Here is a 25163-nt window from a genome sequence, read left to right as displayed (position 1 = left end):
TCACATAGGCCGTGAAAAACAGCTGGCTGATAGCGTATAACATGATATAAAACTATAAAATTTACGCTATTTTATGGAATTGCAGAAAATTTATTCAAAATTGACTTAATTATTGTGATTCTTGGTTTAATAAATTCAATTTAATAGATTTTTATCCACCACTATTTTTAAACAATTCGTAGGCATATACACTTCACCACTTTTTATCAGATATGTTATGCTAAACCTTTTATAAACTAGCAAAATCTGCATGTATTTGCTAATTTAGTTTGTAGTTATTTACCGTGTGGCCAGACGAGCAAGCCATGTAAAATTAGCGTGGCGTTCAACGCGTTATAATATATGTGATAAATATGTGTATATTACTTTAGTGATTTAGTATGGATTCTTAATTTCGTAGTTAAGTGACCGATTACAATATAAAAAATTATTTTGCTTTCATTTATTTCCAGTTTGGAACCCTAGGCATAGAAGGTGTTTTAAAAGAAGCTGAGGTAGATGCACAGGAGGCATCCAAAACACTGAGCATTCTATCTAATGCTCCTGCTATAGTAAACAAACTGACATCTCACTTGGAAACAGTCACTGAAGTTATGATTCCCGAAGTAAAACTGCTTTTCCGGCAACTAGAAGAAGGAACCGATTGGATAGCTAGTTAGTTTGTTTTTCATTACACAACAATTATCTTTATTTTAATGATATCTCTGTGCTTTATTCATGCCTACCAACTTGTACGGTGGTTGAAAAAGATTTTACAAAGTGGTGGTAAANTTAGTAGATTTTTATTACCACTATTTTTAAGCAATTCGTATGCATATACACTTCACCACTTTTATCAGATGTGTTATGCTAAACCTTTTATAAACTAGCAAAATCTGCCTGTATTTGCTAATTTAGTTTGTAGTTATTTACCGTGTGGCCAGATGAGCAAGCCATGTAAAATTAGCGTGGCATTCAGCGCGTTATAATATATGTGATAAATATGTGTATATTACTTTAGTGATATAGTATGGATTCTTAATTTCGTTGTTAAGTGACCGATTACAATATTAAAAATTATTTTGCTTTCATTTATTTCCAGTTTGGAACCCTAGGCATAGAAGGTGTTTTAAAAGAAGCTGAGGTAGATGCACAGGAGGCATCCAAAACACTGAGCATTCTATCTAATGCTCCTGCAATAGTAAACAAACTGACATCTCACTTGGAAACAGTCACTGAAGTTATGATTCCCGAAGTAAAACTGCTTTTCCGGCAACTAGAAGAAGGAACCGATTGGATAGCTAGTTAGTTTGTTTTTCATTACACAACAATTATCTTTATTTTAATGATATCTCTGTGCTTTATTCATGCCTACCAACTTGTACGGTGGTTGAAAAAGATTTTACAAAGTGGTGGTAAAATAAAAATTATGTTTGGAAGAGTTTTCTAAAAACAAAACTATTAAGACATCTACGGTTATGCCAACTCCACTTTCCGCAAAAGTTTTAAAAAATTGTAAGCAAATTAAATAGTAAAACTTGTAGAATAAGGATAATTACGCATACTCATTAAAAGTACCAACACGAGATAACTCAACGCCTTCTATAACTGAAAGCCTCCACACGGTTTTTCATAGGTAGTCCGATCAGACCACCGTGAAGGATATCCACTTACAGAACGAGTCACTTAATACAGAATATAGTTAAAATAAGAAAGTGGTGGCAAATAATTAACTAAAAATTTATTTTATTTATGAATATTATTGGTTTGCCTTATTCACTTGTCAACCACTACAGATTCAATTCTCAAATATATAAGATAAATTTCTCTCGAATTACTTCTATAAAAGGATTTTGGTTCATGCGCACAACTGGTTCACTTTTTAGACAGTCTGCGCGGACTACTTATAAAAGACTGTGTGGAAGCTTCTTGATGTAGGAGGTGATGGATAACTGCAATAAAGTTGCCTTTTCATGGGATACTTTGAATTTTTGATAGGTAATTGTGAAAAATTATTTGAAGTAGAAAATGCTGATCTAAAAACTTGTTAACACTTGAAAATATTTTTTACAAAGTGGAGCAAGTAGGCATTTCTTCATCTATAAGCATAATTAGCCAACAAATAGATCTTATCGATACATTTTTTTTAAATTATTGATTCATCGTGGTAGTTAAAAAAAATTAAACTTCAAGATTTAATACGGCAAAATGCTTATGCTGCTACCACTAAAGAAATTATTTTTCAACGGTCGCTAAATGAAATAATTAATTATGAGAAGACTTTAACTAGCAATTATTAACTAGGTGACGTGCTAAAGAAAACTTACTTAATTTATGATATAATTGTATAATTTGTAACCTTTATTTTACGTTTTAAGAGAGTTAATATGGTAAAGTGCTATATATCGGTAACAAACAGGGCTGAAAGCCCATATATATCGAGACGGAAAAGAGTAATAACTGGTAACAAGTAAATTTCATTTTTTAGTTTTTTTCCCGGAATAATAAAAATCCATAACTACCAATTGTTTTTAATGGATTCAATTTTCATATTGAATTACTTTTTTGCCGTGATAAATTTCCTTGCAGTGAATTCTTTTTGTGGAGAATAGATTAACTCCTCCCGAATATTATCTAATATTGAAATAATTCTTCTACCAGTTTTTTCTCTGTTCGGTCTCGCTTTCAGGCCTGGTAACAAAGCATTAGTATCAACATGAATGAGAATTCATTCACGTCTGTCAAGTCTTGAAAAAGGGTGCATACTAAGCTCTTGAAATATGTCAACTGTCATTTCCAATCTATATATTTTTAAATGTATTAAGTTTTTTAATCGAGTAACAATATATGGTATAATTTTGGATGTTAATCTTTAATAATAAAAAAGACCATGTAATGGTTAGTCACAACAACTATAAAATTTTGCCAATTACTCATTGATATGTATATATTTTTTTATCTGCATTAACTTCCAGTCTTAACCATTAACCGATAAATGCCTTCTAAAGAGAATAAGAGTGAAATTAATTGTTGATGTATGTGTGTAATAATCTTCAATATTGTGTTTTTGTAGCTCCTGAAGCGATGGCAGTTGGAGGGCAGATCTTGTGCGGAAAACCTTTAACTTCATTAAGTCGAAGGTTTCAACTTCTCGCTCCCTCAGAAACAGAAAACAAAATCGAAGAAAAAGAGCTTTTGAGACTACCGAGTAAGTATAGCATATGATATAAATGATGAGTTTAGTGGATGTACCAGGTAAGTGACATTTTCACAGGAAAATGTCATAGAGTGAAAGCATCAATTTGGTAATGTTTAATGTAACAGAAATGTTATTGCTTTCAATTTACTTTTAATATAACTAATCCTCATTAGCTTTGTGTAAGCTTGCATCGTTTTGTTTACTTTAAACTATGTAGTGGTTAATAAATTAAGGCAAATAACTATAAGCCCTGTTTACAACAACTCTATAATAAAATATCTGTAACTCATACCACTTTTTTATTTCTTACCCTAATGACAGTCATGTTGAAAATGTCACTTACCTGACTCATCCACTCAGCTCCTTAAATATAAACGCGTTTTTTAAGTAAGGGCCATTTGAAAATAAAAACCGATCGAAAGAAAATTTTCAAAAAGCAAATTTATTTTCAGATTCGACACTTATCATACCTTACAACTATATTTAACCCTTTCGCGCCGACTGTCACAAATACGTGACAGCATGAAACCGTATCAACCAGGGTAAAAAGATAAAGCTGGTAATCAAAGTATTTCTTTAGCAGTTCATTTGTGGGCGGAGTTATAATTGTTTGATTTATTTAATTCACCATTACTTTGTTCAAAATAAAACTATTTAGTTATACTTTGAACTAACATTGATTATATATATGATTAAACTAACAATAATTAAAGTCAAAGCAAAGTAAGTCTGTCAAATTAGCAAAGACTGCATTTAAGTTACCGTTTTTTATTTAATTGCAACTTGATTCTGATTTTGTACGAATGCTTTTCTGAATCNATATATATATATATATATATACTTAATTAGCTATTTTAAATTGTAAACCACCTAAATAAGTAGTTCATATTTTATTTATGGCACAACTAAGTGGTATTTCAAATTAGAAACGAAACTCCTAACGTCTAACTCTTCCCTGTTAATAGGAAATGCATCATAATTGCAAACGAATATTTCTTTTAGGTTAAACCTGATTGTACATAAAAAAGCGTTAATTTGTCTGAAACATCTTTATCAACATTAAAATAATATATTTTAATTATTTTCAGCTGACTTTTGCCGGCACGGATACAAAGAAATCATGAAAATGCGAGGTGGTGCCATTTTGTGGGGATTTTTAAAACCTCTCTTTCGGGGAAAGATACTCTTTTCTCCTAAGAGCTATGAACCAGCACTTCACATCATTGCAAAAGTAAGAAAACATAGTAATCACGAACCTTAAAAAAATTTTACGAAGATATTACATTAATACTAGTGCTAATAGGAAATTTCCTTTCTAAGATATTACTTTAATGTTGAAAGATCTGGTAGGCGATAACATTCATGTAAATATATTTTCTTTTGATAATCACATTCTGTGCGGGTAAAGAGTGTATTAAAGTGTCCAGGTTTATTACCTTTTTGTTACCACTTACTAAAAAAATTACATCCCATGCTAAAACTTACAGAAATAATTTATAAGGAAACCCTTTCTACAATTTAAGGTGTTTTTAAGGTTTATTTGAAGTTAACTTCAAAAACAACCTTAAAAGATCAAGTTGCATAATCAAGGTGTATGAAATTGTTTTATTCACACTTGAGGTTGTTGGAAATCTATTTTAGATCAACCAATTTAGAGAGGTTATTTGTTAGGTGTGCAGGCTATTTTTTCACCCAATCACAACTAAAAGTATTGTGGAGTTATATATGAGAATATTTTATGTGGTGTAAATGAGGTTGAAATTGGGGTTTATTTATGAAGTTAGTTTTGGTGCAAAACACAACCTCATTTTCTACCTGAGGTGTATTTTTTTTCTCCGTTTTCCAACCTCAAAAACACTTTACTTTTTTTTGTATGGGAAAGAATTTTCTTAGTTCACAAAATGTGTATTACAAATAATAGTGAACGGTTTAATTACAAATAAAATTCGCAATTTCCTCTTCATACTTTGATTAATAAGAGGAATTGCAGGAAAATGATTTTATGAAAAAAGTCCGTCACAGGATTGTTTACATTCTTGAAAAGAAGACAAAAAGCTAGTGGCAAAACCATTTCATATTTAGCTTACTTTTGGGAGGACTCAAAGAAACCCTGCCACCAATACTTGTTAACGTATATACAGGACTGTTTCCTGAAAACGGAAATAACTTTTAGTAAGATTTGGTATTCATGCAGCACCTTATACATTAGAAAGTCTCCGCACGATGTTTAGAAGTCTCCGCAGACTATTTAAAAAGTGAACCAGTTGTGCGCATGAACCCAAATTATTTTTTAAAAGTACTCATATGTTTTAATTATCTTAGCGTCAGCCCTGTGAGGGGCTCTAACTAATTCATATGAGTGCAGAGATGCCAACTGCTCCGGACACGCCAAACTAATTAAAAAAGTGGTAAATAATGACAAAGTAAATTTTGCAAATATTTTAGTACTATTGCTCTCTTTTTAAAAGGTTTAGCATGACATATCTAGTCCTAGTCCTAGTGTTTTGATTTTATTGGGCACCTGGGCCGCGAAGCAGCATGACATATCTAAATAAAGTGATGGATTATATAAGCCTACAAATTGCTTAGAAATAGTGGTGGATAAAAATCTACTAAATTGAATTGATTAAACCAGGAATTACAATTCATAATCTACCACTTTTAAATATATATTTGCTGTCCGGAGCAAGTTGGCATCTCTGTGAGTGGGAATTTCATAAATCGCCGAAGCTCAATGGAATGGGTCTTTTTTTAAAAGCAATTGGAAGAAATTTATCATATCAATTTGAGAATTGAATTTATGGTGGTTGACAAGTAAAATAGGACAAACCAATCATATACATAAATTAAACAAATTTTTAGAGAAACATTTAATACTACTTTCTTAATTTTACTAGATTTTGTATTAAATGGCTCTTTTGAAGTCTGGATCATTTTCATAGTGGTTTGATCAGACTACCTATAAAAAACCGTGTGGAGGCTTTGATTCATGTCATTCATTCCTTCTAACAACTAACCAGAAATTAAATGATTTTACTACCACTCTTATACATTTTCCGGAGTGCAAACAGCCCCGAATATACAACATTGGCGCTTAGTTCTTATTTCTGTTATGTTAAATTAAAGTAGATTTCTGATAACAGAAGTCAAATATATTCATTTCAATTATCAACGTGTTTTGGTGGTTGTAAATGCATGAGGATATAAACATTCACTCCTGTTTTCCAAAACGGCATTAATCGAGATCTGCAATGAAACAGGAGATATAAACATCATCTATGACGGCCCATTTTAGCTCTATACTGTGAGCGACTTTAAACAAAATCATTTCTGTGAGCTGTTATTCAACACAATTCAGTCATGTGATTGGATATTTATTGACTATTGAACCTTCTTGCAAAATTTAATACATTACCTCAAAATTTAGTATTATTTTACTTTTATATATTTTACTTTAATAACAGTCGTTGAACAAATCACCCGATTTTTTCGAGTTTACAACTACCCATGTTCAACTCCGTAGCCTTGTAATTTTGAACCCAATCCAAAAGACAAGGGGACTCCCGGATCAAATTTTGGTAGAAATTTGCCTATGAGACCATATTTCACAGATTGATGCTATCCCTTATACTTTGGGGGATCAGAAATCCGAATCCAACGATAAAAGGGTATGTTCATTCGGAAAAGTACGTTTTGTGTCTGATTTCATAACTTATATTATCGTCTGCTCTAATTAATTTACGCATTCAGTCCTAGTAAGCGAAGTTCTTATATTACCTACTGCTTGAATTGTTGTTTGAGTTATTAAGCAACGTCATAGGGCTCCAAATATAAATATTTATATTATTAGTTCCTTGTGGTAAAATGGAATTATTCTGTTTTTACAAAATAAGTCTTAATAAAGAAAGACTTATAAAACCACTTTTGTGCATTTTTAAAAAGAAATCAGTCTATGGCAGTTGACAGAAGCGGTATTAGACGAATTTAATCGATTCTAAGATTTCCAAGTGTGGAAATCTTAGAATCCGCAAGTTTTTAAAATATGCAGAAATACATCTTAAATATTAAATACATCTTGCTCTTGAAAAATAATCTTTCCCTCTCAATTCTAGGTTGAATCTACCGGTGATTCGTAAAGCAAACGATTCAGTATCTTCTTAAACTTTGACCTGTTTCAAAAAGTTACGTATCAAATACATGTAAGGCAAAAAAGTAAAAAATCTAATAACTTTTAAAATTTCTGCATATGATTCCAGAATCATTTCCGTAGTATCTATCATACTTTTCATTAATAAAATTCAGAAGAATTGTAAAGTACTCTGTATCAATTATTGTGCATAATGTTGCAGGGCTGATAATGTTGTAAATTGGTATGTTTTGTGCATTTTAAAATATTAATTGTACTTTAACCAGATAAATGAAACTTTTAATTCGCTTGAAGAACAAATGAAGTTCATCAAAGCAGCTGCTGAAGGTTCAACAGGATTGCATTATCTCCAAAGGAAAAATGAAACGCTTTCATCTTTGCAGGTATGAAATTTTTTGGAAACCTTAGACTTTAGCACATAATCTCTTACAACAAATGATTCTCAGCGGAAGTGAACTGAAACAGAATGTTTTCTTTTGAATTTAGAGAACACTTCCAGCCATTACCATTTGATATTTTTTATTTATAAACATTTAAACTGTTGCGTCCGGGTGCAGTTTTCGTTGCCTGACATTTGTAACAGATCTTAGACATTTTCACGTTGCTAATTTCAAATCTGCAATCGGTTTCTCACGACAGGCTATGGTTTTGATAAAATTATATAATATGTTCCTAATCAGGATATTTTGAAATTCGCTCGAGTGAATATTAAGCGCGTGCCCCTACTTCTCTGTTACGTAAGAAATGGTAGGAAAAAGGGGATAATACATTTCAGTTTATGATGAAGTTAAGGTCTAATTATATATGTATGCATATATATGTGTATATATAGCACAATAAATAAATACAGAAAGGACAAAAAGAAAAACGACGAAAATTAAGAAAAACAATAAGTTTTATTTACTGCGCATGAGCTGCAAATATATAGAACTCATAAAATAAGTTCTAAATGTGGCGAAAATTACAGAAAAATGAAAAGAGAGAGAAAAAATATTACTAAAAATCTGGGGGGAAAAGATATAACCTCTTCATCAACTCCCACGATTATATCCGCAGAAAGGAGTGCTTTCATCGATATATTTGACTTTCGCATTATTGATACAATATAAGAAAGCACTCCTTTTTGCGAATATGGTCGTTTGAGCTGATGAAAAGATTATATCTTTTTGGGGGGATTTTTAATAATTTTTTTTCTCTTTTTATTCTGTAATTTTTTCTATGTTTTCTTTAAATTTTGAACTGTAGCTTTCGGAACAAAACTAATTTCAGATTAGAAATCACCACAATTTTATGACCTTTTTTGCAGTTTACATGCGAATGGAGTCAAATAAATTTTTTATTTTCTTTCTTAACATTTAAAACCAATTTTATCAAACTTAAGTAAAATTTGAAGTACTTTAATTTAATTTTACTCAGAATAAACTTAGTTTAAAACCGACAATAGTAACTTTCATTTATTTATGGCCACACCAAAATGACCCATACATATTTGCGTTTTGTGTAGGAAACCAGACTTGCATACCAAGTTATAAAATTAGTTTCGAATTATGTCAATAGATGGCGGGGCTGATTTTAAAAACCTGTAAAAACGATGTGTTTTCTATTCCATGGTCATGTTCTTCCTACTAAAATGTTTGTGTAGGAAACCAGAATTACCTGCCAAGTTATAAAATTAGTTACGAATTATGTCAATAGATGGCGGGGCTGATTTGAAAAACCTGTAAAAACGATGTGTTTTCTGTTCCAGGGTCATGTTCTTCCAACTAAAATGTTTTTTCAAGCGTCAGTTAATTTTGTCACCAAGCTAGGTAACTTTTTTGATGCAAATGGTGATAATTTTGCAAACATTATTCATAGTGTTTTCCAGCTATCATTGCCATCTATTAAGAATTTTGTAGCTGATTTTGAAGTGTGATGAAAAACAATGCCTACGGGACTCAACAAAACTTACTCTTCTATTTATTTTCCCTTTTTAATCGATTTTTTTAAATCACCCGTTATTTTCTGCGATGTGAAAAATGTTGGCGCATAGTTACCACGATTTTTGATGTTGAGGAAAACTAAAATTTTTACTGTGCGTATACACTCGTTTTTAATTTACTTTTTGGCTGTTACAGTTTTATTTTAATTTTTTTAATTATTTACAGACAGCTCATACTTTTGTACTGAGTGGAATTAATTTTCGTCTTGATTGCAAAAACATTTCGTTTGAAAAAACAAGAACATCTTTTATAATTCTTATATTTGCACGTTAGTAGAAGTGCTAACTAACTAAACTAACTTACTAAAAGCTGGGAAGCTCTTGTAGGAAAAAGGATAGCCTGGAAAAAACTTCGTGAGAAGGCCATGGCCCACCGTGGGCTGTCGAGCTATTGATGATGATATCTGCACGTTAACTACAGTTCTGTACTTTGAAATGTATTTAGTTTAACATCAACACCAGTAATGGTGGCAACGCTACACTAAATTAATTTTACAAAGTAGGCATCTGGTATTAACTGTAACATCCGTTAATTTTGTGATTTCAGAAATTTTTCGCTTCTAATGCTGTCTCGAGGTTTATAAAATCTTCTTCGTGGGGAGCTGCTCTTTCTTGGCTGGATGCTCCCAACACCAGTAGTCGTTCGTTATTGCATCTTGTGGAACTAGTTGGCAACGTGACTGAATGCATAAGCTTGGATCGCTTCATTGGATTTGATTCGGAAACTGAGCTTGAAGCTGCCGCAGCAACATTGCATGACAGGAGAGAATTCATTGCAGGTAACTTACAATTCAATAAGTGTGTGTGTCTCTTTTGTCATTGTATGAAATAGACGAGGAAAGCTAGTGACAAATGACAAAATCTTATCGTATTAATTAAAAACTTCACTCGCATAAAAAAATATACAAGTTGGAAATAGTAGTCAACTTGTTTCAAGCACTCAAAAACAGGCGCACATTGTCAAGACTTACCAAACATGAATAGCAGGAAACAAAAGTATTTTGACGAAAAAAAAAGTAAAGTTGCTAACGAAAAAGGGAAAAATAAACGCGATAACTACAGAACTAGTAAAAAAATACAGTAGCCGAGAGAGAGAAATAGAGCAAGAAACAGAACAAAAACTTTTCCTGTTCTGTTTTTCCTCTTTTTATTCTCTCTCGGCTACTGCGGTGTCTATCACCTTTAATAAAATACTACTGTGGTGTCTATCACCTTAAATAAAGGTGATAACTACAGAACTAGCGAAAAATACAGTAGCCGAAAGATATAAATATAGCAAGAAACAGAACAAAAACTTTTCTTCTTCTGTTTTTCCTTTTTTTATTCTCTCTCGGCTACTGTGGTGTCTGTCACCTTTATTTTCTCTTTTTCGCTGAAACTTTACGTTTTTCATCAAAGCACTCTTGTTTCCTCTCATTCATGTCTGACACGTCTTGAAAATGGGCACCGTTTTTGAGCGCTCGGAACATATCGACTGTTATTTTCAATTTGTATATTTTTGAAGCGAAGAAGTTTTCATTCAAGTAATATCTTTCCACTTCAGTTTCTTAGTATTATTTATTTATTCAACTCTTATCGTGCTTTGCAGCTTTGCCTTTCCTCTTTAATTCTGTTACATATGGAAAGTATAATGGCATGACAACCCCCCCCCAAGAAAAATGGAGTTTATTATTAATTCTCGTAAATGACTTAAGGAGTGTTGGTTGTTGTATTTATTTAGCATTTATTACTCTTAATGGCCCAATTACAACCACTAGTTAAAATAGTTTAGATATAAATGTTGAAAAATCAAAATAGCATTTTCGAAAGATATCTGAAAAATATTTTGTTATTATTGTTTAACCTATTTTCAGCCAAAGGTGTCACCATTTCAATAAACATTTTTATTGACACTGAGATGTCATTAATTTTATTTTATTTATTCATTCGTTTAGTTATTTTTACTATTTTTAAAGATTCTGAAGACATCTATAAATTGTTAGTAGTTCAATTGTAGTAAAAAGTTTCGGTTTGATCTTTTGAATTTTTTTCCTGTTGAGAAATTTTTAAAACACGCTACTTTTTTTAAACTTGGAACGTTATTTACAAATTCGAATTTTTGGAAAGCATATCATTATTCCACTTGAGACTAACCATATGTTTTATTATGGTTTCAAGCTTCAAGTCCTCCATTTTATTCATCATTACCATTTATGCACCATTTACATTGTTATTTATGCATGAATTCAGGTCTTAAGTAAATTATTATTTTTCATTCAAGGAACTTTTGTTTCTTAATGATTTTAATGAAAACCTATTTCAATGAAAATAATACCATTTTTTAAAATAATTTTATCCTTGGCCTAAAATGAGTTAAAAATATTGCTATTAATGATCTTATCTTTCAAAAGGCGGGTGAGCTATCGTTTTTTTTCTTCTAGAAATTAGAACGAAAAATATTTCTCGATTCTCCTCGATGAGAACATTTTGTAGACATTTATGGTATCTTAATCTTGTTTTATTTTAAAAAGATTTAAAGAAGAAGCTCTTTCTTCCAAATACTTTTGTTCACAGGAGTCAATTCCGATAATTTTTTCACGAGTGAGCACTTAGTGTTTTCTTTTCTTCTTTTTTAATTGTTGTCGCTGTTCATCTGCACAAGAATCTTCGCTTTTTTCTATCTTAACTTCCCCCCTCCCCTCACATAACGATGTCTGAATTAAGTCATGTTGAGATATGCAGTCTTAGCCATGGCAAGATACCTTGTACAGTCGTTGAAAAAATTTTACAAAGCTGCAGTAAAACATCAATTAAGTTTTGAAGAAGTTCCTAATAACAAAACCGTTACGACATCTATAAGCATAATTAGCCTACAAATAGATCTTATTAACATTTTTTTTTTAAATTATTGATTCTTCGTGCTAGTTTAACCCTTTTAAAGCCGTGGTAAGTATATTTACCACCAATTTTCAAAGTCTATAGTGAATTTTTTTACCACATTAAATTTAGGTTTCATTTGTTAATAACTTCAACTTTCCTGAAATGCGTTTGAATAAGATTAGCAACCATTTGTTAGTTTAAGAAAACGTATAAAAGTTATAAAATGCATTGTTCCTTTCGAAGATTGTAGCATTTATAAAATTAATTTTATTAATAAAGAAAAATGAAAGTCAATACGTTCCTAATAGGTCGTGTTAAATATACGCACTACATGGGTGAAAGCCCTTACATAGCAAGACGGAAAAGAGAAAAACCTGGTACGTAAAACATTTCATTCCAGCATTTTTTCGAAAAAAATGAAATATCTGTAACTATCACGATTTCTTTTATAATTCTGGCATATATATAAAACTGTTTCTTTTCCAAGATAAAGTAGATGTTGTTGAAAAATTTAAAAAAAGAATAAGTAAACTCCTCCCCAAAACTAGCTATAACTGAAATGGTTTTACTACCAGCCTTTCCTCTTTTCCGTCTCGCTTTCACCCCTGACGCACTATCAAAAAAATGGCATTTTTATAAACTAAATGAGTTTTTTTCTTATATCAATTACTATTCTTATAACTATTTCAGTTCTAAAAATACTTCAATTTGCCTTTACGAAATAAATGGCCCATTAAAGGGCTAAAAAAAATTTGAGACTTTAATACGCCAAAGCGCTAACGTTGCCACAACTAAAAAAATTATTTCTTAACGGCTGTGTAAGTTGTCAGCTACGCATATGTATATAGATAAAATAGATTATTCTTGCATAGCCATCAAATAAACAGCTCCCCAAGTAACAAGAGTTACCATTAGTTACATAATTTTTCTAAAGAATACTGAAAAGAGTAATTTTTGCTTTTCAATTCGTCAAGTGTAGTTACTTGCATTGTTTAAGCATCGTTTCTACGCTTTTAACACGTTGGAGCGAATGACGGCTCTAGCCGTCCTATTAATGTTTAGTTAATTTTTGTGATCTAATAAGCACAAATTTTTGAAAACCAATTCTTATTCCTAAAAATCAGACTCCTTAAAAATTAGCTAGTTCAAAAACTCTTGAAAATCATCGAATTCTGAACTAGTTAACACCCTGGTCAAGCACATTTTAATTAATAAAAAAAGGAACACTTTTACTGCGAAGTGTACAAATACATTTATTTGCTAATATTCAGTAACACACCGAAAAGAAAATGTAACATTCCAGGTAACATATAATTTTTTTTGGGGGGGAGGGAGAGAAAAAAACCGTCGCGATGAGCAAATAACGGTAACAGTTATTTTCATAAAAAAGTTGTGACAAAATGTGATAATTTTCCCTCTCAAAACTGAGTTTAATACTCAATTACATTTGACAGTTCTAAACAATTAACACGTTGAATGCCGTAGGGGTCACCAGCGACCGGCACTGAGTGTGTTCGTTGCACCACGGGGGTCACCAGTGACCGGTGAAGCCAAGATTATTAGAAACACATAGTTCGAGTAAATTTCGAATCTTTTTATATTATTATCGTTACTAAAATGGTTTGAAGAAATTAATGCAATATAGAGCATGCAAAATTAGTTTTATTTATATACACAGAGATGCCAACTTGCTCCCTACTGCGAATAAATATTTTCAAGTGGTAGTTTATTAATTGTGATTCCTGGTTTAATAAATTCAATTTAATTGATTTTTATTAACACTATTTCTAAACAATTCGTAGTTTTATATAATTCACCACTTTTTCCTGAAAGGTATGCTAAACCTATTATAAAACTATCAAAACCTGTCTAATATATGCAAATTTAGTTTGTTGTTATTTACCATTTGGCTAGACGGGCAAGCCAAGTAAAATTAGCGTGACATTCAACGTGTTAATTAATCAATTACTGGATATATGATCTCTTCAAACATTAGTTTGTCCAATTGCATTGATTCAAATTCCATTTATCCAAGTTAACTATTGATTGTTTTACAGCTATCGTATTTGTGGGAGACGAAGAAACAGATCCAAATCAACCAGAGAATACTATAAGAATTTCTGAGTACCTTCTACCAAAGAAAGTTTCTTACAAAATACGAATGGATATTGATAATGTACCAACGACTGAATATATTAAGTACAGGTCAGTATTTTGATGGCCCGTATTAGTCTTTTTAATACGTTTTTATCTTTTTTGTCCAACCTTAAGTTTAACCTTATACAACAATTAGAAAATAATCTTTAGGGTTAACCTTCATAGAAACACTTTAAATTAAATTTTAAAACTAAACATATATAGAACCTGTTTCCCTTGAATCGATAAATTTAAGTTCTTTTTTAGCAAAGCTTTAACTTCAAAATAATTTTAATGAAATTTGAGAAATTCAAACCTGTTTTATTTTAAGAAAGAAATCCTCTCCCTGAATCTTTAAAACACTAAATTTATTTTATTATTAACTTTTCCCATCACTAACACCCTAGGTTTTAAAACTAATTGTATTATAATTAATTTGTAGTTAATCTTGTTTGATTTCTTTAGTAAGCTAGACGTATGCTAAATTCCCCAAGACTTCATTATTGGGTGTAGTTTTAACGTCCTGCTATGTAATTAATTCTGTAAATAAGGGTTGAAAGAAGTAGTCGATATACATTTATTATGTTTGTTAACAGATGGTGGAGGCCTTATCCTTATGATGACTTCTTTGAAGATCTGAGATATTTCAGAGGATTTATTCAACTGCAAGATACCATAGACGATGCTATCATCAACATTCAGACAGGTTCAATTGAAGATAAAAGCGTGAAGAAATATCTGCAACAGTTTCCGTATCCATGCCACCAAAGTGATAAGTATGCTATTCGTAAACAATAATTTTTTTTCTTGTTATTAAAAATGAGTTTAAAAGGGGAGTCGGTAGTGTACATGCAAATAATGCTATAACAGACCTTTTTCAATGTACCTCTTATCAGCATCTAAAAAAGCTATTGCTTCAGTTATTTCTCACAGAATATTTATATATACATGTCTACTCTGTGATAACTGTTAATGCATAAGTTTGACAGAAAGTTTTTTAAAAATTTATGAACTTAGAACTTTTCACTTTTTTAAAAGTTTAATCAAAAATCTTTCATAACTCAGCAAGTATTGCTGTTAACGCTATGACATTGCCACTGCATACAACTGATATAATCTCAAATATCTCCAAAAATTTCAAAGCTATATATCATGAATAGTTTCTTAGAAAAGGTACATCAAAAAAGGTCAGTTTGATCATCAGCGTTAGATTCCCTACTGATTCCCCTTACAAAAAAAATATTTGCGTCAAAGGGTTAAACATTAGAATTGTAAATTAATTGGCTTTTTATAATTTCTTTTGTGTACAGATGGGGGACACTTTTGAAAGGAATCATGCCAGCGATCATGACCATATCGTGGATTTTCATTGTAGCATTTTTGGTGAGAGAACGAGTACTCGGTAGAGAACTGGAATTAGACGAAGTGAGTTAAGTTAAATGTCGTTTATTTCATTATCCCACATAATGTTAATTTTATTAATTTTCAATCGAATTTTATGTAAAAAATATGTTAGGCAATATTTTATTTTGGTTTTGTGTGATACGGAATTTGTAAAAAATTACTTAATATAGTCAGGAGCTTATTTTAATTTCTATTTTACAGATCTATTATCTAGTAGTTTATTTCAGTGAAACCTCTCGAAAGCTGAATTGTGGTAAATACAATGGTCGTTAATGGAGGTTGGTCAGTCTTAGAGGTTACCTCCATCGACTTCAAAATGTTATCTTATCTAGTAGTTTATTACAGTGAAACCTCTCAAAAGCAGCCGATCTCTGTACCACAGTACAATGGTCGTTAATGTAGGTTGGTCAGTCTTAGAGGTTACCTCCATTGACTTCAAAATGTTATCTTATCTAGTAGTTTATTACAGTGAAACCTCTCAAAAGCTGCCGATCTCTGTTCCTCAGTACAGTGGTCGTTAATGGAGGTTGGTCAGTCTTAGAAGTTACCTCCATTGACTTCAAAATATTATCTTATCCATCAGTTTATTACATTGAAACCTCTCGAAAGCTGCCGATCTCTGTACCACAGTACAATGGTCGTTAATGGAGGTTGGTCAGTCTTAGAGGTTACCTACATTGAGTTCAAAATGTTATCTTATCTAGTAGTTTATTAATGTGAAATCTTTCGAAAGCTGCCGATCTCTGTACCACAGTACAATGGTCGTTAATGGAGGTTGGTCAGTCCCCTCCATTGACTTCAAAATATTATCTTATCCATTAGTTTATTACAGTGAAACCTCTTGAAAGCGGCAGATCTCTGTTCCTCAGTACAGTGGTCGTTAATGGAGGTTGATCGTTCTTAGAGGTTAACTCCATTGACTTCAAAATGTTATGGAAGGTACATAATTTTCCTCAAACGATTTTAATTTTAGTCAGTGTCATTTTCCCCCAATTTTATTTCAGGTACCCTTATTTTTTTTAATTCCAGGTGCAGATTCTCCGTGGAAAAAAAAGTAACCCTACTTGAGTTTTAGTTTTATGCAGTTTGCTTCACAGATGGCGCTGTAACCGAGAAAATAAAAATTGGGTACAAACTCTTTAAAATAATGGTATATTGAGATCAGTGATATTGAAAAAAAATAATAATAATAACCTTTCGGTATTTTTTCCGTTAAAATTATCTTAAAAAGAAAATTGGAACTATTTGGAGAAAAAAAATTGGAGCATGTCCATTTGGAAAAAAAATTGGAACTGTCCATTTAGAAAAAAAATTGGAACATGTCTATTTGGAAAAAATTGGAACATGTCTATTTTTTGTTCGTAATCTGATAATACCCTGTTTTAATATTCTCGGTTGCAGCGCCACCTGTGAACCAAAATGCATAAATATTTAGATCTAATATGGTTATTGTTTTCTAGCAAATTCGAATCTTCTATAAAGAAAAAAAAATAAGAGTTCATACGTAAGATTTGACTAAGCTGCCCTTAGGGGGACGAGGTGGAAGATCGAGTTTGATATCATTGGATAGCTTTATAAAAAATACATTAATGGCGTCTATTTTCCCCTCTCCTATCTCAGACTTCTCGAGATATTTAACCGTTTTAAAACTTTTTTTACCCATTGTATTGTACAAAATATATTACCTCTATTGAATATTGCAAACCATATTAAATCATGTTTATGATTGTCAGGCACATTTCTATGAAATGTTCATATTTTGGCAGTAAATAAAAAACAGCATAGCGAGACATTACGAATGAAGTGCTTGACTCTTTTTATTCTTATCAAAAATTAATTTAAACATGTCTACATTTCAGCTTGTCAATTCCTTAGATCACCTAAACAGTTTGCCACAAACCTATTTTTTCTGCCCATGACACCACGCTGAATCAAATCCCAATTACAAATTTTAAAAAAAGCTTTGAATTTTCGATTTTCTATTATCTTAATAATTTTAAGCCATCGGAAAATTTTCAAAGTAATTTAAAATGCAAAGATTTGTATCGACATGTGGTGAACATTACCTGGTAATACTGTCTACACTTTTAAACTTCCATTGTTTTACTGATTATTATTTTTTAAATAGTTTAAAATGGAACGCTTCTCTCAATGGTGAATATTTCTATCAAATAATTTTTGCTTATTTTTATCAAATAATATTTTCTATCCTCACTAACTGGACTAAAGTTTTATATTTGGGTAATTTTAGACTCTTCGAGTGATGGGTTTGAAGAAAATATCCGCCTGGATGGCTTGGTTCTTGACAGGCCTAGCTGTTCTTTTTGTATCTGTGATTGGCATCGTGGCTGTACTGAAATGGGGAGGAATCACGCCACTATCAGACGTTACTATCTTGTTTTTGTTTGTGGCAGATTTTGCCATACTTCTCATTGCATACTGGTTTGTTATTTTTCTATTTTAATTAATTCATAATTATGATAAATTGAATTTTCAATGTAAGAAAGATAATGATGCGGCCAAAATGAAGGGGGGAAATGACAATTTATGATTGAGTGAAGTTTGTATTTCTAGTTTTAGCTACCATATTAAATTTATAAAGTAGTGTCCGGGGTAACTTAAAGACGAAATTCAATTATGTTTCAATAATAAATATTTTGTAAGAATATGAAATTTGTCGTTCATCGAATTTCAAAATGAAAGGAAACAATTCTTGTTTAATGCTTTTCACTATTTTCTTTGTTTACCAGAAAAAGACGAATGAAGTATGTATGAATACCATATTTAGGAATGTTTTAATTAATATTTTTAAATGATTTTTGTTTGTAACTGAACTAAACTTTGTCTGTAACTGAAAATTATTTTTGAAACTCGTTATTAGATTTTCATTAAAACTGTTTCATGTCCTTTTCAAAAGAAATATTCAAAATTGGAAAATTTTTAAGAAATCAAAATCTTTTACACTTACCCCGTCCTTAAAAATTACGTTTCACACAACAAATTTATATTAAAAAGAAATTATTATACTCCGTTGCAAGTTAAGGAAGGACCGCTGTGGTATAGGATTTAAGTAATCATCCGCGACTGCATATAGTTCCGTTTTATTTAGATATCAAATTATACAAATATGGTTTCATAACAATATAAAAGCTTTTAAAGGTTTAACTAGTCGGACTGAAATTTAATTAATTCTATCTCTTACGATACATATCATAGAATTATTAAAAAAAGGGTTATAGTTTCGTAGTCTTACTGGAATCCTAGACTTGGCGACAGATTTCGATAATTAAAGAGAGCATTCATTCTTGAAAAAGAAACAACTATATGACGTAGCGAGAGCATTGGATTTGATTGGACAACTAAAAATGGCGCGTCTTGTACTTACACGCACTTAACAAATCAAATGTGAGATAAAGAATTTTAACTTTTGTTTCGCTGTAGAAGAAATCGTTTGCAAGAAACAATGTTTATTATTCTTTCATTAGTTTTTTTTAAATGCGAACAGAAATAAGTATATTTAATACAATTTTTTTAGATATCATTTTTATTAATTCTTATTAACAAAATATTAGTTAATAAGTTTTTTTTTCCTCATTTCACGCAATTTAGGAAAGCAAGTAAAAAGAAGGCTGTGCAACATAGTTTCAAGAGTTGGCGATGTTGATATACATTTGAGCCTGGAGCTTGGCATCCGTTTTTCTCTCGCGTAGATGCAAACAGGCTATCTCCATAGGAATAATGATTTTTTCTTAATTTGCAACAGAATATAGTAGCGTTTTCATCATTCGTCTTTAAATATTTTAGTAGGCAAGGAGGGAAGAAAAATTTGAATATAGAGAATGATTAGTAATCATATTATTTTAAGGCATTTAAAAGCCGTATGAAAATATACTGTATTGTGTAATTTTAAATGATCTAGTACTTGAATCAGTTCAAACAGCGTTTTAAAAGACTCGAAGTGCACTTAGAGAACGGAACACAAGACAATATGTAGGTTTATTTTTTTTTTAAAAATTCTTTTAAGAAAATTTTAGATAAGTACGTACTTTTGTTCAAGTTGTAGATTAAAAAACCATTCCGCATGAAATAAAATCTCAATGTGAAATGTAATGCTGGAAGTAACTAATAAATAAAATTAATAAGCCGGTTCTCGATATGTTAAATATTATATACTGGCCTGTTTGTACCCCAGAAACTGGTATCAAAACCATTTCATTTCGAAATTTCTTAAAAAATAAAGTGGAAGCTTTTCCAATTTTCCATTACAAACTATACATTGCTATTTTTTTTCCCTCAGACTTATTTTTGCTCTTGTTACTCAGTACCAGCCTTAGTCATTGGATCTGATATGACTCTTATATTGAATCTGATATGATGTACTCCAGTTAGTACATCAGTGATATTCTTGCTCCGCTTATAAAAAATTATTACAGTTTAACGCAATTTAAGTTATTTTCAGTTTAATATTTTTCATTTTAAGTCATTTTTCCTCCACTACATGCCAAAAATTCGAAGTATCATATGAGAAGCTAATAACAGACGGCGCTAAGTAATACTCGACTATGTATTTTTTTCGAAGATAAGCTTTTATGCATGATAAAACTAATAAAAGATATTTATAGTAAGGGGTATTTAACCCGTTTGTATTTATTGTCCCTTTAAAAGGACAGCTTCTTTTTTTCAAAGAAGATAAAAGTGGCAGCATAAGTGTCTAATTTATAGGATTTATTTTGCAGAAAAAAGATAATTCTGTCTGCCGTAACAAACTAATTATATTAAAAATTCGATCTGCAGTCATCGTATAGCGCTTTTCCTAAGCTGAAGTGGTAGGTAACAGAAAGAAATATGCTCTGCATGTAGATAAATATGCACTGAAACTTTTTTCACTGATGTGTTTTTCATATAAAGACCACTTTCTGTGTCTGGGCATTGATAATGTTAACTCCTCCTGAAAACAAGGTAGACATGAACTGGTTTTACTACACTTTTAACTTTTTTTCGGGTAACAAACAGCTTAGTATTTCATATAAGCAATTACTATCGCAGTATAGTATTGAAAACTATATGATTTTCTATTTCTAACTTATAAGTTTTTTTATTTCAGCCAATTGATGAGCACATTCTTCAAGAGGGCATCCACAGCTGCACTGCTCTCAGTTCTTTTATACGTTCTATCATTCTTTCCATTTCTTCTGTTCGTTACTTGGGAATTGGACTTCTTGTATTGGCATAAATTGTTGTCGGTAAGTATGTTGCAGTATAAGTTATATTTTTCAGCATTATCGAAACCTACTTAAATTAATTTGTTGTTTTATTATGTTAATTGTCAATGCTAACAAGTCTATTTTAAAGCAAAGGGGTGCGCTTCTTCATAATTTCCTGTGGCGCCATCTATAGCCAAGAATTCGACTTCTGTCACTCACAAACGTCACAGCCCGTTTTAAAGGGTAGACACATTCACGCACCATCCATCCGCAGATCGTAATTTTGACCTGAATCAGAGCATGATCAGTCTCCAACCCAATACCCACAGAGGTACTGATTTGTTACGGGAACTTGGAGTACTTTGTGACTCCGACAGATTTAGCATGCACCAGTCAAAATTTTGGACACTAATTTGTTTTTTACTCGGAGATCGAACTCATGATCTCTTGGACATAGTCTCAACGCCTTTCACCCATGCTACCCTGGCCATTTAAATTAACATTAAAAAAAACTATCTTGCATAATAAAAGAGCTTAGTGGATGATGAAGAAATTTTCAGAGGTATTTATTAATTAAAATCGCACCAATATGTAGATGTTTAATGTAACAAAACTAGTTTTGGTCTCACTTTAATTTTCCCTCTGGTTGATATGAATTCCGCACCCGGCTCGCACTGACGTAAAACATACTTAGTGGTTGATGGATCATGGGTTAGAGTCCCCCTGCCGTTAGGCTAACCGTGGGAGGTTTTCGTGGTTTTCCTCTCCCTGTAACGCAAATGCGGGTTAATTCCATCAAAAATTCCTCCACGAAAGCCCCAATACTTGATCCTGGAGTTCCCTAGTCTTCTGGATTGGGTTCAAAATTCAAAGGCTACGGAGTTGAACATTAGTAGTAGTAAACCCAAACATAGGGTCGGCTGCTCAACGATGGCTATAAAATGTGAAAAGTTGCTATAGCAATTAGTTTAAACTTGACAAGATTGGAGTCTCATAGTTCGAAAATCCTATAATTTTAAAAAAATGCTAGTTTGGTGTGTGAAAATTAGAGCTTTTGATTTATATTCGTTTGCACATAAAGTTCTTATATCTTCGAAACTATTAGTTCCATTGAAATATTTAATATTTATTTAATTCAATTTATTATAAGAAATATACAATACCTCACTTGTCTTTATACAGATGTTAGATATGTAAATAGATTTAAGTACAAAACTGTACTTTTGATACATAATAACTTTGATAACTTTTCAGCACTAAGTTCTATTGATATCAGCGTAGCATTATTCTTCAGAAAACAATTTTAGTTATCACAGTAAAGATTTAAATCAATACCTTACATAAAATCAGCTCACCAAAAAATATAAAAATCTATCAACACATCGCATTCACTTTTTCATGACACAAATTTTACAGATCTGTGTTGTAAGTGAATATGTAAAATGAAATACGTATTTGTGTCCATTGTAGTGTGTTCTAGTCTCAACATCCTTCTGCTTTGGTTGTCTCTACCTGAGTCGCTATGAAGACCAAGGTCAAGGCATCCACTGGTCCAATCTGTGGCTCAGTCCAGAAGCTGAGGATAGAATGAATTTCGGAACAACCTTAGTCGCAATGGCATTGTGTGCTCTCGTATATTTCTTCATCGCATGGTATGTTGGAAGAATTTCATTGGGTGAGTTTTTAGTTGTCATTATATGTGTTTTCTCAATTATACAAAATAAATGTTTAAAAATATATCTGTTAAAATAAATAAATAGATTTCAATAAGATGAATTTTATTTAATGGCCTTCTATGCATCAAAATTATTTTCGTTGTTTTATACAAGCTGTCGGGAAAATAAACTTCAGTAAGTATATAAAAAAATTTTATTATAACTTTAAGGCAAATATTGCTATACAAGCATTCAATAATTCTTTTTTTTTTAATAAAATTTATTTTTACAGAACAGAAGGATTTTCACATGATTTCATACTTTAATCATTCCAAAAAAGGCACATAATTTAAACAATACTATGCAGGCCTGATTACTATTACGCTTTTTGCAAAATATTTTATGGAGTGGTAGATTTTTAAAAATTCACATCATTTCAGAATTTTTGTAATTTTGCCAAAATTTTAAAGGCCTCACTACAAAAGTACCAGAACAAAGTGACGTTGCGCATGAACTTTTAAATAATTTATGTGTAGTGGCGTGGAAATTAAGTTTAACCCTTTCAATACGGCAAAAAATCAGTCCAAGTGCGCCCCATTGCCGGGATCAGTTATTTTTCCTCCAAGCGATTATTAGGTAAAATAACTTTTATGCCTAAAAGGTTGAAGGTCTTGGAGACACTTAAACGTCCTCATAACAGCGCACCATCAATAACAGTGATTTCACCAGCTTCATTGATGGGACAGCATATGTCCCACCGTAAGCCCAAAGCATCTAAACCCCGGGACAGGATATGTCCCGGCAGAATTCTAGAGTCAATAACTCATTTTTATTGACATTTTACTTAAATTTTTGATGATTATTTTAGGTAATGTTTTTTTATTAACATTTTCATGTACATTTGCGTTAACATTTTTTATTAACATATTTATTTATAAACACTTTTCGAAATTAATAGTTATAAAATAAGAACGGTAAAAAATTGAAAGTGGTAGAGGAACAATAGTATCTAAAGTCTGGGTTTCTTGAGGGTATGGTAGGGCTGGAAACAGTTCTTGCTCAGTGCTACGTTGCAAGAGGTGCACACTATTTCTAAGCGTGCCTCTTTATTCATTTTTGCGCATCATGCACATCTTCTGCGCGTTTATTCCCTCAAATGGTGGAAATGGTTTCCAACATTGAAAAGTCTCGCTGCTGCTGATGATGATGATATAGTTTTGGAGGAAGAGGGCTTTTGTTTATTGACTTCCTTGCTCGCATTTTCAAGTGTTCTTTCGTTCATACGTTGGGCAATGTAAATGAATAAGCTTTTAGGAAAGATCTTGACGAAAAAATCCCCTTCGATGGCTTCGTTGCCAATAGAGAGATTTGTTTGACCCTTGATGTAAGTAACTAATGGCATTCGTGGTACAAAGTTAGTTGGATGGGACCATGAAAATGATGGGGGATTCTGGTTCTGGAGTTCAACTTCATCATCAACCAAATCATTGCTATTGGGTGAAACGACTTCATTGTCGGTCTCCTCTTCGCTGCTTTCCTCGAATGTGGACTCTGTTTTCAATTTCAGAACATTCAATAATATAAGCGAGCTGTCTCAACTTGTCATCGGGGTAAATTCTCTTTCGACTCTTCAACAGAGGAAGGAGCCCTCAAATAAGCCTTCGAATTATTTAGAAATAGTGGTGGCTAAAAGCCTAATAAATTGAATTTATTAAAACAAAAATTAGAATTAATTCACTACCACTCGAAAATATTAATTCGCTCTCTGGAGAAAGTTGTCGCTTGCTTGATTATATCAGGAATGATTGACACGAGAAATTTACGGACTCAAAACGATGAGACGGCCTTAAAATTGTTTGGAGATCAAAGTGGGCGTTATTTTCTGTCCTAGATATTTTTTAGTAACTGGGACATATGCTGTCCCAGCCGTAATATCAAAAATTTACCAGACTGGGACAGCACATGTCCCGTCCGGTGCGAAAAGGTTAAATAAAAAATAATACATTAAAACATATACATAGCTACCACTAGAATAATTTTTTACAAAAAGCGTAGAAAGTTGGCAGCCCTGCAATTGATCATGTTTACGTAATCAAAGCCAAAACATTCATATATCATTTTCCAAAAGTTATCTTATTACGCAATTTTATTTTATTTTAAAACTTTTGTATACGTTCAAAAAGATACCTATTTGCATCATTCCATTTTAATTATAGGTTACAAAACCAAGAAACCTCTACCCTGGTACTTCATGCTCCCATCTCCATCCATAAAAGATGATAAAGTATTCGAAAGTAGTTTATCGAACTCACAAAAGAAGGCCAAAAAAGCTCTGGAAGGTAAGTATTACATCTACCTTCTTTAGAATTGCCTTGGTTAAATAACAAATGGTTAAAGTGAGGTATATTTTATCTGCTTATTTACAACCCACTAATAATAAACCTTCCCTTAAAGTTAATCATAACTTTCCCTAAATCAATTATATATAAATTATAGAGAGTTGAGAATAGTAACTTCAATAAGAACGTCGCTTGCTCAATACTTTGCGCTAGGGCAGAAAGCATATACGATACGTATATATATATATATATATATATAA

The 25163-nt window shown here is 31.7% G+C and overlaps 1 protein-coding gene across 1 annotated transcript in view; it reads left to right on the top strand.

The window, feature by feature from the left end:
• Positions 1-25163, top strand: part of LOC107441908 (uncharacterized) — a 208420-nt gene that overhangs the window by 107264 nt on the left and 75993 nt on the right. Inside the window, exons 42-53 of the mRNA XM_071181726.1 lie at positions 453-654; positions 3053-3187; positions 4267-4409; positions 7592-7708; positions 9854-10085; positions 14223-14370; positions 14898-15077; positions 15612-15726; positions 17957-18147; positions 20810-20948; positions 22380-22584; positions 24781-24903. Coding sequence (XP_071037827.1) covers positions 453-654; positions 3053-3187; positions 4267-4409; positions 7592-7708; positions 9854-10085; positions 14223-14370; positions 14898-15077; positions 15612-15726; positions 17957-18147; positions 20810-20948; positions 22380-22584; positions 24781-24903 — 1930 coding nt within the window. The remainder of the gene's footprint in view (positions 1-452; positions 655-3052; positions 3188-4266; positions 4410-7591; positions 7709-9853; positions 10086-14222; positions 14371-14897; positions 15078-15611; positions 15727-17956; positions 18148-20809; positions 20949-22379; positions 22585-24780; positions 24904-25163) is intronic.

Source organism: Parasteatoda tepidariorum, chromosome 6 (assembly GCF_043381705.1).
Source record: "Parasteatoda tepidariorum isolate YZ-2023 chromosome 6, CAS_Ptep_4.0, whole genome shotgun sequence".
NCBI classification, from domain to species: Eukaryota; Metazoa; Arthropoda; class Arachnida; order Araneae; family Theridiidae; genus Parasteatoda; species Parasteatoda tepidariorum.
This window is presented reverse-complemented; position numbering and strand designations above follow the sequence as displayed.